Consider the following 18,616-nt stretch of genomic DNA (forward strand, 5'->3'; position numbering starts at 1 on the left):
GTGCACAGGGCCTCGTGATTCAACACGCTCGCAATTGAAGATGTTGAGGATATATTTCTTTTCACAGCGTTCCTTTTTATTTTGATTTATCCCAGTCGGAAAAAACTACAGAAATTTTTCTGTAGTTACGACAGAATTTATATGCGGTTTTCACGGGAAACTTGTTGTGTCAACAGAACATTCTGTAGTAACATCAGACATTTCTGTAGTTACAGCAGAAATGTGCTACAGAACTACTGACAACATACATTTACTACAGAAAAACTACAGAACTACAGAAACGTACTACAGAACCACATTAAACTCTGATGGTTACGACAGAACTACAGGATATTTTGTCGTATTTTGACAACGTTCTGTAGTTTTTTTTGACTGGGATAGGGCGTAGAATTTCATCAGATGCTCTATGCGGTGTCGTTTGAAGTAGCGGCCCTCTGCATGACTTCACTATCGTGCAGAAACCCCAGCTCGAACATGTTCAGACGGAGTCTTGTGACGTTTTTTTATGTTGTTTCAAACCCAGTGACCAAACAGAGATTAGCTTCGATACCTGGTCACGATCGGAATGTCACTTGACGTGGTAGTAAACTGATAGGCTAGTGAGGTGCGTGTGAAGCTAAGAAAATACGAGACCTCTCTTCACCAATCAGTTCATTTCTTGGTAGACGCAGAACGACAATTGGCATTTTCCTGACTTTGGACTTAACGCTATATGTTTAATAAATACAAAAAACATTATTCGGTCCGACATTGGTCCTATCTAGGTGTTAGTACAGCTATACTCCACCTAAAAACCGGCTGTCGGGCTTTTTGGCCGACATTCATACGCTATGAAAACTTGGCTATATAACGGGCTTCCACACATGCTCCACGTGGGCCCCTAGTTGTGCCACTCAGATTAGCTACAAACGTCTTTTACCCATTAGATCCAAAGAACATCCACCTTATAACTCACACTCTCCTTTAAGCAGTACTTGGAAACCATTGAATTCTCGTAGTAATAGTATACCGTTTGTTTCCTTCTTAGGTTGGATATCGTAAACAGCCCTCATTTAAAACAGCTACGGGCCAGTGATCGAATGGGGCTGATTTTATTCATGCTAAATGTCTACAGAGGAGTGCGCCTACCCTTGAAATATGTCCTGGTATATACTACGCTCGTCAATTGAAGGGAGTGGGATATTCTAAGGTTAGGTTTGCTCAAACATGAGCGAACACGTGTTCTTCCTCGTCTACGGCGTTGACGCTGACGTGTTGAATAATTGTCCGAGTCACACGCCCACGACATGGATAAGTAGCTAGACATCCGTAAACGAAACAGTGCTTATGATATAGATTAGTGCTTAGGGGTTCGAACTCTTTTCGCGTTAAACCTGGGCCGAATCCATCAAATAAGTCCTCTCAAAACGCGTTCGCTTTGCCCTGACATCAATTTAACGTAAGTATTGAAGAGAAGGAAAAGGCCGCAAACTGTGGGAGAACGAGGAGGAAGACAACCGGCTTTAATGGATGGTTCCATCTCAGTTACTTGTATTTTTAAGGGGCCATATGTCACATTCTGGACGTATTCAGGCTCTAAATAAATCTAGTTGGCTACAATACTGCGCAATTATTTGTTACAGGGTACAAAATACAATATATTTTGTAAATGTTTCAATGTTTTTTGCGGCGTGCAGAGTAATGTACACTCCACTGTGTGCGGGATTGTCTTCATTGCGCAGTTATACAATTTTTGTTTTTCAACATCCTTAAGTGCCTCCGGAAAGCACCGTCAGGCATGTCGAAATGATTACCATGCAGGTGTGTCCGCTGAAGCCGCCGGTCACATTCCCTGAGCTCCGCAAACGGAGGGGCGATGGAGTGTCTGTCATATTTCACGCGCTGAAGAGAACGCAACTTCTGAGGTTCCGCACTCAGCAACCGAGCGAGTTTGCTTTCAGTTGAGTTGCATGTCTTGTGACGTCGGTAAAATGCAGCCTCTGTGAAATAACGTCAGCGCCAATGGTTGAGACACAAGGCGAATGGAGTGAGGGGGGCGAGAGAAATTGCGGACGTGTTCCAAACCGCACTGTCGCGGATTCGGCAAATGAGCTACTGAACCTCAGCTGGCGGTAGTACTGCATGTTTGCAACTTCCCATGTAATTAAAACCTACCTGGTCAGGCTCTAGGTGATTTATATATCTTCCATCCTTGCAAATAATTTTTTTTTATTTTTTGTTGCGTTTCTACAAACCATTGCACCAAGCAAGCAAAATAATGTATGCCTGTTTTCATTATCTTAATAGCTCAAATATTGTAGTACTGAAATTCACTCACTATGGCAGTGTTTTTTTCTCGAAAAGTTTGCCACAAGGCATAAGTTGAGAAATGGGGAATGGAATGTAGGAGATACAAAGTTAAAAGAAGGAGTGAAGTCCAGTTTCACTAAGATTGTCGCAGAGGTTGGTGGTGTAGTGGTTGTCCATTGTCCACTTCTAGTAATCACAATCGCGGTTTAACCGCAAGCCCACCTTCATGAGCAGCCGTTTTCTAACTGGAGCCGTTGCTGGGCACGTCCACAAAAAGTGACGCGCGTCACATATCTTTAGGTGACACGCCACAGTGAGGGCACCTTTCAGTCACTGGCAGATATTTTTCATGCCTCCAGTGACGTACAGATAGGGTCAGAGCTGCCCCTTCCTGAAACCGGCGCACTGATAGCTCCTCCTGCCGAGTAAGACTACGGGGGAGAGCGTGCGAACGCGGGGGAATGAGAGCGCGTGTTCGCTGGCGCAGAACTTGAGAATCGGAAATATCGCACAATAACGGATCTGGGAGAAGAGGAGAAGGTGGTGGTTTACCTGATGTGTTAATGTGGGTCTCTCGTTTCACACGGGACGGTTATGTCAGAATCAGCCGGCTAGGAGCCTGGCATTCTCCCTATAGGCCACTAACGCACTTCCTTACGCCTTGATCAAAGCGGGGCTTTATATGTGGGCTGAGGAAGAAGAAAAAGAAAAGAAAAAGAACGCTCGGTCACCAGCAGCTAAGGCTTTTGCTTAATATTTGGTTCAGCAGCGTTGAACCCTTGAAATGTTTTAATTTTCCTCTAGTTATCTGTCCGAACGTTATCTTGTTCCGTCGACATTCTGCGAATGCGCGTGACAATATCATGACTGTAGAAAATGGCGTTTCTTCTTAAACTGCTCAGATTTTTACTCAAGTTTTGGCAATATTGTGTCATTGTGTCACTCACCAGAATCAGTGTTCCTCCTGTTCGTCCTTTCGGTTTTCCTACTACTCGTACGCAAACCGGACGAGACAAACAGGTTAGTTGTAGATTTTCAGCGGCTGAACACTGTGTTGGTTGCCGATTCGGAACCCATGCAGAGGGCCGACTCGAAATTCGCCAGCGTCGGAACAGCCAAGTTCTGTTCCAAAGTTGATTTCGGGAAGTGATACTGTCAGATTCCGCTCTCTAAAGCTTCGAAGCGTAAAACGGCCTTCTCGACCACGTCTGGACTTACCAGTTTTGCTAGATGCCTTTGGCATTAAAACCGCACCATCAGTTTTCGCGAAACTGATGCGACGAATCACAGAGGGTCTTCCCGATGTATATCACTGCTATGATGACGTCCTCGTAGCTGCAAAACGTGGGAAGAACACCTCATGACACTGGAACAATTCACAAGAATTGAGACCTGTGGACTAACAGTTCGCCCCTGCAAGTGTGAACTCGGGGTAGATAAACTAGACTTTCTAGAACACCAAATCGGAAGGAGACAATTAGCGCCTCTGGGGAAATTTCTGGAAAAGATTCTTTACTTCTTTTGCAGGCCACAGAATTCCTGGTTCCAGGCTGCTAAGTACATACCGAAGATGTTTTTTTTTTCACTTCATGAGCCACTTTCTTCTCACCCATCCTCTCCTCCTCCCTACTCCTTCACTCCCACTTTCCCCTCCCCAGCTTTTCTTCTTCGGAAGCAAAATCGTATTTAAACCCCTGCCAGTGATGATCGCTATGCCCAGACGAAGACAAGTCCACTTGTCGAAACGTTGGCTCATCTGCGAACTGAGGCGTAGCCCATTTACCCTTGTTCAGTTTTTTTTTCATATGTCTGAAAGTGAGTCTTACTTGGTTGACTAGTAGTGGCGTGCAATTAAGGTGCCCCGAACAAAGTCAAAAGTGTGTAAATTTGTCGTCAGAGTCTGAGAAACGTGTGATACTTTTGATGTGGAAATATAATTTGTTACTGCAGTTCGTGAAACTTGTGCAATTGATGTGCGTTAGATTGCAATTGTCCCATTTAGTTTGTGAGCGCATGCATGTGCGCGGGATGTTCGTATGTGTTGAGAATAGTGTAGGACAATATTCTTTATGGGAGGGGTACTGTCATGAAATCCGCACAAATTTTTATTAGGCCGGGGAGGCGCCGCATCGATGGATCTACGTCTTTCTAAAATAGCCTCCTACTCCGCGTGAGAGAGCGTGTAGCCTTGTACGCATCGGCGTCACCTTCTTTCTCACTGCTGGGCGATGACGGTGACTCAACCGGCCGGAGGAGGAGGAGGACAAAACATTGGGCTCATCTAATCTGGAACTTTAGACGGCGCCTAGCCAATTACGACGCGAGGCTCGACGGGAGGAAAAGGGAAAGCTTCAACAAGCGGAGCTATAGTGCCTAGAATATACTGACTAGTGTGTCGAGCGCGCCGGCTGGGATGGCTCGAATAGCAATGAAAGCCGCCGGCGGCCGCATAGCGGCGCTGTGGTGCGAGAGGGTGCGAGCCGGTTTCTCGCGCACATTGCGCCGCGCTGCTTAAAGTTGGAAAGGGAGCTGCGCGTTGCTTTGGCTCACGTTTAATACTTTGTTTTAGAGCTCTTTCAGGAGCTTAGGATTGATATAACGTTTTAACATGCTAATGTTAATATCGAATTGCTTTGTGCAGATTGCTCGAACTTGAAAGCTCAATCGGCACGTGAGCCACACGCTAACCCGGTAAACGCACATGAGAGCTTTCGCGTTTGGAGGAATTCAAACTCAAAGAATACAAGTCACGAAACACAGATTCGGTTTAATAGAACGAAGGCAGCATGTTTAATCAAAGGTGACAATGCGAGTGGAAGGCAATGCTGGCATGTTCTTCCCACTTGTCCAGATATCCTAAAAAGTCTTCCAAGAAACGCATGTCTGGGCTACCCAGCTTAAGTGCCTGCTTGGTTATCCTGGAGGTCATTACTCGTATCAGGCGATTGATTAGCTTGACGAAGTCTTCTGTTGGTTGCACCCGAGTGTATATAGTCTCCACATGCCGCCGGTGCAAAAAAAAGTCCTTTAATAACCTCATCTCCAAAAAATTGGAATGCAAGGTCAACCTTCATCTTTTCAAAGTTATTGGGTCTTACGCATAAGCTAGGCTGTCATCCACGGAAGGTATCCGCATCCATGTAACCGGAATGAGAATGTCCTCAAACGGATGACGGCCTCCGTGGTGGATAGGTGTCTGCAGTGTAGCCTGGCTGCCACTCTGTTCACCCACAATGCCCGCTTCACTGGAGCCGGAGGAGTCGTTGCAGTCTTGCAAGCCAGCTTCGAGAAAACAGGAGCCCTCGTTGATTTCCGAGCCCGAATCGCCCTACGTCCCGCTTATGGCGTTTACGAGCTGGTTGCTGCTCGCATATGTTTCTTTCCTTCCTTTTTGGTGCCGTCTTGGACACAAGGTGTGGAGGGTATAATGTTAACGTTTTGAAAATAACGATGTTAAAATAACCATCTTCTACATGCTTCTGTTTCGCACCCCAGTTATGTAACCCCCCCCCCCTCACGCACACACACATAATACTCCAATCGGAGCCCGTGAGGTATTTGAATAAACTGCAGAACACAAACGAGGAACCTTTATTTACAGCGGCTAATTAAGGTACATCGCGGTCTGCGATTGCACAAGGTTTTGCCGAAGTCACCATCTTTTCAATGAAGAAGCTGACGAAGTTTTTTTTTTTAATGTTAAAAATCCTCTTTGAAGTGTCTCCAAATTCCTTGTTAGAATTGGTAAATTACTCAATTATTCATTCTTGGATACCTGGTGACTGGAAACTAGCCAAAGTGATTCCTTTACGGAAACACAATGGTGGTGGCTATACTTTGGAAAATATCAGACCAATATCTTTAACATCAACTTTGGTAAAATTAATTGAAAGGGTCGTACTCAAACGTGTTACCGAGTTTGTTGAACAAAAACATATTCTTAGTCCCTGTCAAATCGGATTTCGAGCAAAATTTTCAATATGGAATGCACATATCGACCTTGAGAGTCGAATTCTTCTTGCGCGGCGCAAAAAAATGCACGCTGCATTGGTGACTCTAGATATAGAGAAGGCTTATGATAGTGTAGAGCCCCAAATTTTATTGCACAGATTAGAATCGCTATGTTTTCCACAATACTTAATTGATTGGATATCTACATTCCTACAAAACAGACAATTTTACTGTTCATTGAATGGAGTACATTCTGGCAAATATCAACAAACCAGAGGTGTCCCTCAAGGGGCAGTTCTCTCGCCCGTGCTCTTTAACATTTTAATGAGTTCAATTCCCACTCATCAGCAGATTCGCACGTATGTCTATGCGGATGACATCGCATTCTTTACGGCTGCACCTGACATTCAATCCCTCAACAGGCGCCTGCAATCGTACCTAAGCTCCCTTCAAAATTGGTTAGATGACTTAAGATTTAAATTAAATGTTAAAAAGTGCGCGCTCCTTGTTTTCCAAATTCAGGATCCGGTAACTCTTGCTCTAACATTTAAGCAGGAAATGATTCCTCAAGTTAAGTCTTTGAAATATCTAGGGGTGATTTACGATGACCATCTGGCATGGAGGGATCACATTGAACATGTTGCAGCGAAGGGGGCACGTGCTGTGGGTATGTTGCGCAGGTTAAGCAGTCCAAGGTCTGGGATGCGGCGAGACGCACTTTTAATGATTTATGTTATGTATGTCCGCCCAATTATAGAATTTGGATCTGTGTTATTTTCTGGTTCACCGGCTTACAAAATTCGTCCGCTTGTTCTTTTAGAGCGGGAAGCGCTTAGATTATGCCTTGGGCTCCCCAAATTCGTGGCTAATAATGTATTATACCTTGAAGCCCGAATACCACCGTTATTAACTAGATTACAATTCTTGACTGTCCAGACGTATCTGAAAATATATGAATCACAATTCCACCGCTTCATATCAATTTTTCGTTGCGAGCCAGACTCCTTTTTTGGAGTCGTATGGCCTCGGTTTCATACCCCGCAGGTAATTCTAGTGCAAAATCTGTTACAACCTTTGCACGTAGTTCTTTCTAACATCCTTCCAACAAAAGTAAGTGCATCGTCGGTTCAAATTATCTATGATGACATTTTCCCAAATAATGCGAAACACTTAGCCCTCACATTTTAAATGGATTATTAGAAGATCATTTACAAAGTCTTCCCGTTAGCATAACGATAGCAACGGATGCTTCTCAATTTAATGAAAAAGCCGGCGTTGGAATATACTGTCCGGTTTTAGACTGGGCTTTTTCAGTCCGTCTTCCGGATTTTACTCCAATCTTCCAGGCGGAGTTGCTGGCGGTGGTGCTTGCTCTGCGCAATCTAGACCCAACATAGTCAACAGTGGCTGTAATTACAGACTCTTATTCTTTGTGCTTGTCGCTTTCTTCGAATATGGACTCGCAAATTTTAAACACCTTTCTTTCATTGCTCCCCTCACATTTGAGCCTCATACATATAGTGTGGGTACCAGGACACAGCAATGTGACAGCCAATAAGATTGCAGACAGACTAGCCAAAGATTCTCTGAACGGCCCTGTATTGCCCATCCTCCCGGCAACAGCGTACATAACAGCAGCACGATTTCGGCGGCGTGCCTTATTAAGCACGCAGTCTGAATCTATTTTATCCTCGGATGACTACCTGCACCTCAAGTATTCCTGGAATAGGAAATCATGTCAATCAAGGCAGACTGAGGTCTCTCTAACAAGGCTACGCTGTCGTATTCCGCCCCTAAATTTCTATATGCACAGGTCTGGTTTGGCGCTTTCTCCTGTCTGCGCATTCTGCGGGGAACCGGAAACTATAGACCATTTCTTGATATTTTGCCGCCGTTTTACCATGATGAGAAAGCGGTACTTAGAGAAGCCGTTACAAGAGCTGGGTCTTAATTTGAGCAGCCAAATTTTATTATCGTTCGGTGCCACCATGCTTGGGTACAGCCACAGGTATGTTTTCAACGCCATTCAAAACTTCTTAATAGAAACAAAACGTCTATCTGGCTAATATGCTTTGAAGTTTTAATCTGTACATATAAATCTTACTATTCTCTTACTGCGTGCGTTAGTATTTACTCTTATATATTTTGGTTTATCATATTTACATTTCCTTTTCTATTCCCTAGCATTTATTATTATTTTTTTTTTCCGATGTAGTTATACATCTCAAAATACATACATCTCACCCCAATTTTTGGCCGATCCCCCTGTGTGGGTATGTGCCATCACATTAGAGGAGAACAACAACAACAACAATATGCCCGAGACGCGGCCGGTTAATCGCGATGAAGCTCGTTGGTAATGCCGCGCTTACGGTGAAACATGCGCCTAATATACAACTGCATCTATATGACATATGTGTAGCGCAAAAGGACAATCGAGGGACACAGAAAAGGTACACAACACAGGTGCTGTCTGTAGCGCCTGATTGTGCACACTCTTTGTGCTACACACTGCCATGGAGCACCGTTACCGACTCGCCCAGGTTTGCATCCTTGTGAATATAACTGCATGCTCTAAAAATGTTTCTCGCCAACAAAAGCAGTTGCCGTTTACCTTCCGTCATTTCTATCGATGCTTCGTTCCCATTGTACAGAATGCGTACTTACGTAGCATCAGATAGCGCAGTAATACGTACGCTCCTTGTTCTAGCGGTAGCCCCGTTTGCCAAAAAAGCAAGTCTTCTCTGTGCACCACCGCTTTCTCTTTGGCATTTTTCTCTGCAGTCTAGTGAGAGGCACTGGGGAAACAACAATAGGGAACCGCGCTTCACCACTGGCGACACAGTAAAAAAAGAAGGGATACAGGCGAGCACAGAACGCGCGCACAAAACGAGAAAAAAAAAAAAAAACGATGCAATCGTCGCCGAGCAGGTAGAAGTGCGGAACGACTCGCATGAGCAAACACCTACACCGTAAATAAACTACTGCACCTTCGTGAAAGCAAAAGACGCGCAGAAGCAGGTTTAACACGCACGCACAACACCAACAGATTGCCGTATTCTGAAGAGAGAAAACTGCGTCGTCTGCTCAGGTGGCCCCCTCTCGACAAGCAGCGCCCTCTGCCGCTAACGATTGGTTTTCATTGCAAATAGCGCCATCCTCGCCCATAGGGAAGCGCGGGCGCTCGTCACACTAACCAGTATATTCTAGGCACTATAGCGGAGTTAAGTGTGTGTGCGCGCTAGCCATGGCGTGCTGGGATTGACGCGGTGCGTCCTATTTATGATGGTCGCGTTGTTTGAGGCCGTCAGTGATTGCGGCGTGTTCGCAAGTGCACCAGCTGGACTCCCGAGGATTACCCGCTGCTGGCCTGGCAAGCCTAAAACCCCTTGATACTTTGAAAGTTACGCCAACGATTAAAATTTGCCGCCGCCGCTCTACCTCCTTGCCTCCTCCTCGCCCCTTGCGCGCCCCTTCGCTGAAGGCCGGTTCTCCGCCCGATTTCCTGAGCGACGATTGGTCTCCCTGCCGTTGCCCTTGGAAACCAACGCGCGTCCGGCGTTTTCCTTGTGTTTTCTTTTTCCTTCGCGCCATTTTTCTCCTAGTCTCGGCTAGCGAATATTGCGCGCTGGGCTTTTATTGCAGCGTGCAAGCTCTATGCCGTGCTGTTGCGCGTACAACTGCAGCAAGCGGCCTGAAGATGGTTATGCGGTACTCATGATACCTCAAGGCAAGCGTGACGGCTTGCGCACGAGTCAATGAATTCACAAAATTAGTCGAAAGAAGTTTATTCCTAGAAAGAACAGAGTTGTTTGCGACGTAAGGTGCCTTTCTCACTCGCCGTAATAACGCGTCACCTGACGCTGCGTTTTCTATTCCTGCTTGCTCCTCAATATTCTTGCGGCGACAACATGTTCATTGTATAAAAATAAGGTTGTCCTCTGCAGCATGCTGAATATTCTGCGAGGCTCCAAGGCTCCATCCTTTAACACGCTGTCGACATCTGTACAGTCAGAAATAGGGCACTATAATTTGCTTATTGCTGTCAGAGATAACTGGAAAATTACAGTCTCTCGATTGCATTTGTCGCGATTATGCTAGGATCCCTGGCCTCCTTCACTAAAAATCAAAATTCGGGCTTGTAGAGGAGCTAGTCTTTCCAGCTTGTACTTGTAGTGTGCGTCGGTTACTCGGGAGCAATGAATGCTGGCTCTGAAAAACTCTTTGGCAAGTAAACCCGAGGTATTGCGGGTAATCTGCACTAGTTAGGTCGTACGGCTTTTTTTTTTTTTTTTTCAATTCTTGAATGTGTCTTACCATGCTTCGGCGCACGCTTGGGTTAAAAAGTATGCGTTCGTTTTATCAGGGATACGGCCAATGTGCAGGAGGTGTTCACATAATCACACACGCTTCACTTTACCCGTGACTACTAGGCGTTGGCAGATTACCTTCGCTTTGAAAGCTGGAGCTCTAAAACCGCGATTCCGCGTATTCATTTACTGCGAGAAAAGTTTTCCCATCGCTGTCAAATCAGCCGGAATCAATGTATCAATTTTTTGTATTTACAAAATGTAAACAATCAATAATGATTATAGTTATGATGTAAAAAATAGGGGAACATTTTGCGAGCAACAATTCTTAGCACTGTAACATATTACTTATTTCAATTGTATGCAAGAAGATTTTTTTCACCTTGCCTGAGTGATTAACTCATCGCTCTCTATGTTCTAGCTACATTTCACAGAAGACCAGTTTGAGCTGCCAATATTACGCGAACTCGAAAAAAAAAAACTGAGGCCCAACGCAGTTCCATCAATTTTCTCTCACCGACCTTTTCTGAAGTAAAGGAAGCCTCCTCGACAGAGACATGAACCTCGCGCTGATAGTAGTGAGTTATTTCTGTGGATTGCTCTTTTCCCACCTCCATTTATGAGAAAACAAGAAAGTATAGGAATTAAAAGTCAATGTATAGTTGTCTCGTCAGATATTATGAGATAATAGAAACATGACTGACAACATAAGTCAATGAAAATTGAAGTATATCAATAGGTCATGGGATGGCATCAGATTAAATAGTGATGGTTATGAATAGTGATAGGTAATGATGGTGGCTGTTACGGATAATAATAGTAAATGTTAGTAATAGGCCCGGATAGTGAGGTGATAGTGTTCGTGGCGGATAGTGACAGTTACGATAGGTCACTGGCATTAGTAGATATAGCGATAGATAGGATAGCGATAGTTAATGAATTGGCAGTTATATGATTTCTCATTTCCACACTTTGAAGACCTATGTGCACCCTGTAATTTTTTTTTATTTGATTGTTGCGTTCAATAAAATCACGCTCTTTTACATAGCGCATGAGGCCGCAGCATGCTTGCCTCAGAACTTCAGTGAGTCGGCAATAGGGCCACCACTTCTCCCAGTGTACCCTGCTGTCTTTTAACCACACGCGAAGTCAGTGAGTGGCCGCGTACTCACAAAATTATTTAATCCCTCCATCAGCATCATATCAAGACTGCCGTGGCAAACCTGTTCCTTACCTCGAAGCGGCAAGGAACAGCTCAAAATTTGGTTTTATACAAAATTAACTAATTAACGCAGATTATCGCGGATCGCTAACTAGCACAGTGCCATTACACTTGGCCTAAGCTTGCCAACGGTATATGGTTCAATGTTGCAGCTAAAATTAAGATTTTAATTGCAATTTACTAAATATCAATTAATTTGGCCCAGCAATTGATCAAAATTCATGTACAATTAATTAATAATGAAACCTCGTGGTTGATCACGTGACATATACTATGCTTAGAGAGATAGCTTGACAGTAGCGAAATACACTAAGTCCTGCTTTGACCTTCTCTGATCTTGGAAGTACAAAGAACCAGCCTGGATCGTTTTCCGAAGTTTTACCGCGGTGAAAGATTTCACGCTCTAAAAAAAAACACAAAGTCAGAGGCAGTACTAGATTAGGTGCAGAAAGTAAAACTTTATCATGTGACTTAAAAAGTGTCTGCAGCACAGAACTCGCCCGAAAGCTTTGTTTATCAGTATTTCCCATTCAAACAGTTCAAAGAAGAAACCAATCAATTGATGAACTTTACTTTCGGCATTCTCAATGCTTTTCTCGCAATTTTTCAAAAAATTTGTGCACTCCTGGAGCGCCGACCTGGCCCAAGAGCTCGCGCTTCACTCACTGCTGCGGCCGGCCGGTGGGCGACAAGGAAAAAAGCGTGTCGTGCGCAGCGCTCGCCGCCGCCGCGCGAGGAGAATCGAGGAGGAAAGCGCGGCGTGGAGGAGAGTGTCGCTACTTTCAAATTATCAAGGGACTTTAGGGAAGCCGACAGACATGCGAGGGAGCGGCGCTCGTCTTGCATGGCGGCCACATTGTGACCCTCGAGGCGTCGGACTGCAACAGTACTCAGTGAACAATTAGGTGTTTGTTTATTTGATTCTCTCCTGTATTCTGTATTGTAAGCCTCTGTGTTATTGAATACCTCGGTAGATGCATGCTTAGCGTTTGGTTTCTGTGAACCTGTCATCTGTACATTTTAGGTGTTCGAGTGTAATCCTCTGTATCGTCTCTTGCTGTATATAAAGTTTGTTTTGTTCGTTACTTTGACTCCGACCCTTTGACTCCGACCCCTTCGTTTGAACAGGCGAAAGCTGTCCACCAAACGGCCACCCCTTGCTGTGACTACAAGGTAGTTGAATTCCGGCTGAGCTTGCCACGCAGGCCGAGGGCCTCCGCTTTGCTACCGGAACAGCTACCTCCTTCACTCTAAGAATATCTGGGAGTGTGCGCACTGTTAAGGGCGCATCGTTAATAATCCTCCATTTATTAACGGGCGACACGCACAATGGAAAATTAACGCGGAACCTTGTAAGATGGACTGGGTTTGAAAATGGGATTTAGACGAACCATGAATTAACACAAAATTGTTCGGAGCGTTTGGATGGTACAATAAACGCCAATTTTCAAACAGGTTGTTATTTGTGTCAAACAATTTCCCATACATCGCTTGTTCCCACTCTTATTTCACACCATATTTTGAAGATAAATGCCCACAAAAGAAAACTTGAGAGTCACACTGACATTCCAGATGTGATGAAATGAGATTGACTGCACAGAATAAATAGGGTTAGGTTATTTTATTTTTCTATTTGCAGGTTGTTCAGTGTCAACCATAAGTTATTAAAAATGCATTTCAGAAAAACCCTAGGGAAGGGATCCATGCGCCATATAACGAAGTCCCTTCGTGGCAGTCTGCTCGTGTCCTGTTTTCATAACAGCATGTTCTGGTTATTTCAAGCGCGAAGATGTTTGGGAAATATCCGCTCATTTGCTGGAGCAAGTGCGAGATCAGTGAATATTTATGCTGGAGCTGAACAGGCGCCTCCTTCATATCGCAGAACAATTGCGGCATTTTATTTCATTTTCCCTACTGATTTAGCTTTAATGCCGGTGTTGGGAATCGGGAGTCTTCATCTATGCGCCGTTAGCAATTCGATTTCTGTGCCTCATGCTTATAGTCCCGTGGTAGGTTTGTTCCGCATTCTTAGCATAAAAAGGTGACCGCTTCATTTTCAGAAAATGTGGCGTTTCTGGGCGAATAAAATGTTGTTGATAATAAAAGAACAACAGAGCCCGTTAGAAACTACTCACTTTCTAGTCACATTTAGACCGCCCGCACAGCCTTTCCGCTGCGAAAGGTGTGAAATCAAGCAAATAGAATGAAGATGCCAGTCGTGTAAATCAGATTTATTAATGTGTCTTCAAAGCTTTACATATTCTACAAGCAGCTTTGTCATCTTTACAACTAAATATTTAGAAAGTACTTGTCAAATCATCTCAATTTGAACATTCTCGATTGAAAAGCTATGGCACTCTCGTAATAAAGAAACAGTAAGTGCAATGTAGGCTTTTATGGGAGCAGGGGCTCGGGCCGCCAAGGGGCCGGAGGGGCGCAGACACGCATGCATTGGTGCATCGTCTCGAAGTTGTTGCCGTTGCTGTCGCAGCCGCCGTAGATGAATGGTCGGCATTGCTTTGTCTGAGCGTCGTAGTAGAAGCGAGGGAAGGAAGCCATACAAGGACCGGAGTGCGGGGGACGACGGCAAACATCATCCACAGGTGCTGAGGGAAGAAAATATAAACGATCATAATCAGAGAAAACAAAAGCTCGGCAAAAACAGGATACAACGAGAGGTACAGCTCCACATACCCAAAATGTGACATTACTGAGTCAGTATAGGTTCACTGGCACCCTTGGAGGATACTGGATTATACAATAGCATTATGTAGAATCCCCTTCTGCCTCGTGTTGCGGGTTAATTGGAAACTCATTGTTAGGCGCCGTCTGAGCGGAACCTTTCTTTGAACTACTGGGGTTCTTGAGCACGCTTATGAAGATCGGTTAAAGATTTAGGTGAATCCATATCTCGCCCAGTTATGTGTTTTTTAAAATTACTTTCAGTATTTGCTTCTCAACAGCCCCATAGTAACGTCGCCTCCTTATAGGGAGTGCAGCAATGCATGATCTTGAAGATAATGCATTGCTGCTATATATATGCATGCATACATTAGCAGAAATTTAATGCAAAACTTGGTAAATGTTTTTTCCAGACAAAACAGTAATGATATTGAGGCTATTTTAAGAAATTAAAACTGTACATACCGGGCTGTGCAATGAGCGCCTCAAGAGGTTCTCCGGGCCAGGAAGTAGCTGCGAAGAGAAAACCAAACATGTACGTTGTTAAGACAGGAAAATGAAATGCGTCGACGTTGCCTGACGGTTAACGAGTGGCTCTCTGACTTGTTTTGCTCTGCCTCCAAAAAAAAAGAAGAAACACTCACGTTTCTCGGCAGAACAGGTCAGTTCGCACTGTTGCTTAGTCTCGTATCGGTTCTGGTTGCCTCCGCCGCATCTACGGCGGCGCAGCCGCCGTAGATGAACTGTTCACACTTGCCAGACTAGGCGTTGAACCACCACATAGGAATCATTGCCTTGCAGGGCCCGGTTTCATATTTCTGGGCGCAGTTTCCTCCGAGAACAGGTGCTGATGAAGAAATAAAAGCTCTAATAATATTATTGGAATTAATTATATTGTTTCTATCATACATAGCTAAAGGTGCCCTCTGTGCCGGGGCAAAATAAATTCAATTTTTTTGAAGAAATTCAAATTTTGTTAAAACTTAGCATTGGGCCTAACGTCTTCGAGAACGTTTTTGTAATAATTTTGTGAACGTTATTAACCACGTAGTTTGTTGTAATTAAAGCAGTCCGCCCGTGAGATATATATATATATATATATATATATATATATATATATATATATATATATATATATTCTTTTTTTATTGAACGCAGGAGATGCCTGCGTGGTACTGATTTTAGCATGCTACCCCTGATGAGAGTCACAAAGAAGATAAGGTGAAAGGAAAAGTGATTTACAAAACTTAATAAAAATTTAGTGACAAACATTTTCACTCACACAAACACACACAGATGTGTTTCAAAGAGTGTCTATCAACCCTGTGTCTTAAACATTATTAAGGTCCTTGTAGCTGGCGCAGCCGAAGACCCATCAAACCATGGACCGAGAACGTGTTCAAGCGGACGGGCTGTGTCTTTAAACAAGCCTAAATTAATTTGTAGTGTCCTGCGACGTGCTATGAACCTTTGACAGGGGGTTATAAAATGTCCGAAATCGTCACATACATCACATGAGTACAGACAGCTGCTCGCTATACCGAATTTATGTATAAAGTAGTTTGTGTAGGCCACATAGAAAAGAATTCAGTGATGGCAATTACGATGGCATCTGCTCAAATCGTGTGGCATTCGGAGGAATTGGGCGTGTTCACTTCATGTAGAGGTCGGTAATGGTGCTCCGGGTCACACCACAGAGAGCTCTGCATATCCATGATTAGGGGATACAAGTCTTGCTCAAGCATCTCTTCCTGAGAACAGGATTAGAAATTTTCTTCATGAATCTTTGTGTACTGGTTTAGTAGCGGCGCCGTCGTAGTCATTGGCCGCCATGCCGCCGTAAGCATTGTAGCTCACTGCGGGGACGCAGCTCGCAGGGTTCAGTGTGAAGGGTATTTACAATAAGGCCTGAATCCGCGAGGACTTAAGCAATTGTATTGCAGCGCGACGATCATGGAAGATAACCCATGGTGCAGGAGGTTTTTGTTCCGTTATGGTTGCATTTCATTGAAGCGAAAATAAAAATAACTTTGTAATAATGTCGATGAGTTTTGAATGACCCTTGCTTTTCAACAAGCAACCTGCTTTCCGAGATTGTTAAACTGGGGAATCGCGTATAGAGGGACAAACCGAGATGCGCATCAACTTCCGTTTATGATTCAGAAATTGTTCTTTTTATGAAGCAGAGATGTTCGCCATTATTGTACTGCAACTGTTCATCATGGCAACCTATCTGTAGGGGTACTGATAGGTGCCATACCAAATGCCCAAATGTGTGCCTCGATTTATTGAACACTGAACTCCGGATGGCTACATTGAGGCCCGCTGCCGCAGCATTGTTCATAAGCCAACGGCTAATACAACTACCGTGTGCAGATATGAACAATACTGTTCCTCTCAGCTGATAGCATTGCTACCAGCATCCAAACATGTCCAGCCAGCCTAATGGGTCAACATTTGCACGGCATGGTAAATGCGGTCGGTGACAATCCCCGGTGTCGCCGACGTCGATTTGAGGGTAGTCTGATGAACGTAGCTGGAAATGTGGCGAGGCTTTCGTTATATCAGAATTAGAAGCAGAGGATGAAGGTCTCGTTAAATAAGAGCAAAAAAACATGCCTCCAATGTTGCGAGAGAAAGTCTCTGTCGTCCTTTTTTTTTTTTTTTTGCCAGTGAAAACATGCGAAATTTCGCTATCAGCATCCCTCATTTGTACACTGGGATAAACTGTTGTATGGCCTTGCATTTTAACGAACATGTTTCGGCTGTTGATGGGCATTGATTGGCCTCACTGTCAGGTACAGATTAAGCGGTAAATTTACTTAGTAGTACTGAGTTGCAGTGTTATGGCTGATCACGATTTTAATAGATTTATGATATCTAAAACGTCCGCCTTTGTTTTGTAGATGCTAATGAGATACGGTCTGACTTACTCGAAAATACAGGACCGTAAAATGCACGTACATATATACACTGCACCAGCTTTCATGCTAAGGTGCCGCGTGTAGCTTTGATGGGTTGCCCCAAGGAAGCGTGCTGGGGCCATTATTGTTTTTATTATATATTAATGATCTTACAACTGATCTTGATCCCAACGTGCTTATCAGGCTGTTGGCAGACGATTGTGGGCTTATTCAAGAAATAACTTCGATTAGTGACCAAATTCATCTTAACTCCTCTCTGGCTAACATTTATGAATGGTGTAAAACGTGGGACATGAAAGTTTACACTGATAATACCGTCGTTCCTCGCTTCACTCGCAGAATTGCTCCGCTCTCTTTTATCTACAGGCTAGGCTCTTCACCTTTGTTGGAAGAGGCCAAGTACAGGAATTTGGGTTTCATGCTTACGAATACTTTGTCATGGAATTTACATATAGATAACATCTGCTTTTCCGCTTTACGTAAACAACACTTTTCAAGACATTAGCTTAAAAATTCTCCCTCGAGCGTAAACTTACTTGCTTACAATTTACTAATAAAACCGAAACTTGAATATGCATGCGTTGTTTGGCACTCATTTACTAAACACAATATCACCCGTTTAGAAAAGGTACAAAAGAAAAGCTGTGAGGTTTATTTACTCTGAATATTTTCCATATGACTCACCCTCTGAGTTAATGCAGGTTAAGGGTATTGGATGTCTTGATCAACGAAGAAAAAAACATTATGTTTGCAATTTCTTCCCGCACTTTGGAATCGAGCCGTAGCAATTAACCGTTCACCATATCTGTCGCTTTTATCATCGGGGCATATGCGCCACCATCATCCTAACTCCCTGACGCCGTATTTCTCTCGAACTGATTTATTCAAGCTTTCATTTTTTCCTCGCACAGTAACCGACTGGAATGATTCATTATTGCCTTTCTCCACACTTTGATGTTGAATACCTTTGCTATTATTGCTGTTGCAATGTTACCACCCTGCTTGGACTTGTACAAGGTTCGCAGTATTGAATAAAGAAAGAAAGAAATATGTGAACAAAAATGCTTGTTTTCTCCCATTTCACTTTACAAATAGCTACCCCTCCATGAAAATAATTCGTCAAATATAGATATGCATGCTTCAGCAGTGACCTAATAAAAAAATATGGAATGCGTTCGCGTAACCACGTATCATGCCAATAAAATTACAGCAGTTTAAAGGAGCATTGTACATACCAG

General features: G+C 43.9%; 1 protein-coding gene across 2 annotated transcripts in view; it reads right to left on the reverse strand.

Annotated features, from left to right (window-relative positions):
* Window positions 1-15,046, reverse strand: part of LOC146193530 (PI-stichotoxin-Hmg3c-like) — a 48,278-nt gene extending 33,232 nt beyond the window's left edge. The window contains exons 1-2 of one of the 2 annotated variants that reach the window (XM_084600107.1): window positions 14,920-15,046; window positions 13,991-14,378 (exon numbers count right to left, since the gene is read on the reverse strand). In XM_084600107.1, coding sequence (XP_084456233.1) covers window positions 14,167-14,378; window positions 14,920-14,989 — 282 coding nt within the window. In that variant the 5' untranslated portion in view covers window positions 14,990-15,046 and the 3' untranslated portion in view covers window positions 13,991-14,166. Of the gene's footprint in view, window positions 1-13,990; window positions 14,379-14,919 lie in introns of those variants that run through there. The other variant, XR_014706469.1, reaches the window with a different exon arrangement.
* Between the last annotated feature and the right edge of the window lie 3,570 nt (window positions 15,047-18,616).

The sequence above is a fragment of the Amblyomma maculatum genome, chromosome 4, assembly GCF_055883805.1.
Source record: "Amblyomma maculatum isolate TAMU_Amacu chromosome 4, ASM5588380v1, whole genome shotgun sequence".
Taxonomy (NCBI): Eukaryota; Metazoa; Arthropoda; class Arachnida; order Ixodida; family Ixodidae; genus Amblyomma; species Amblyomma maculatum.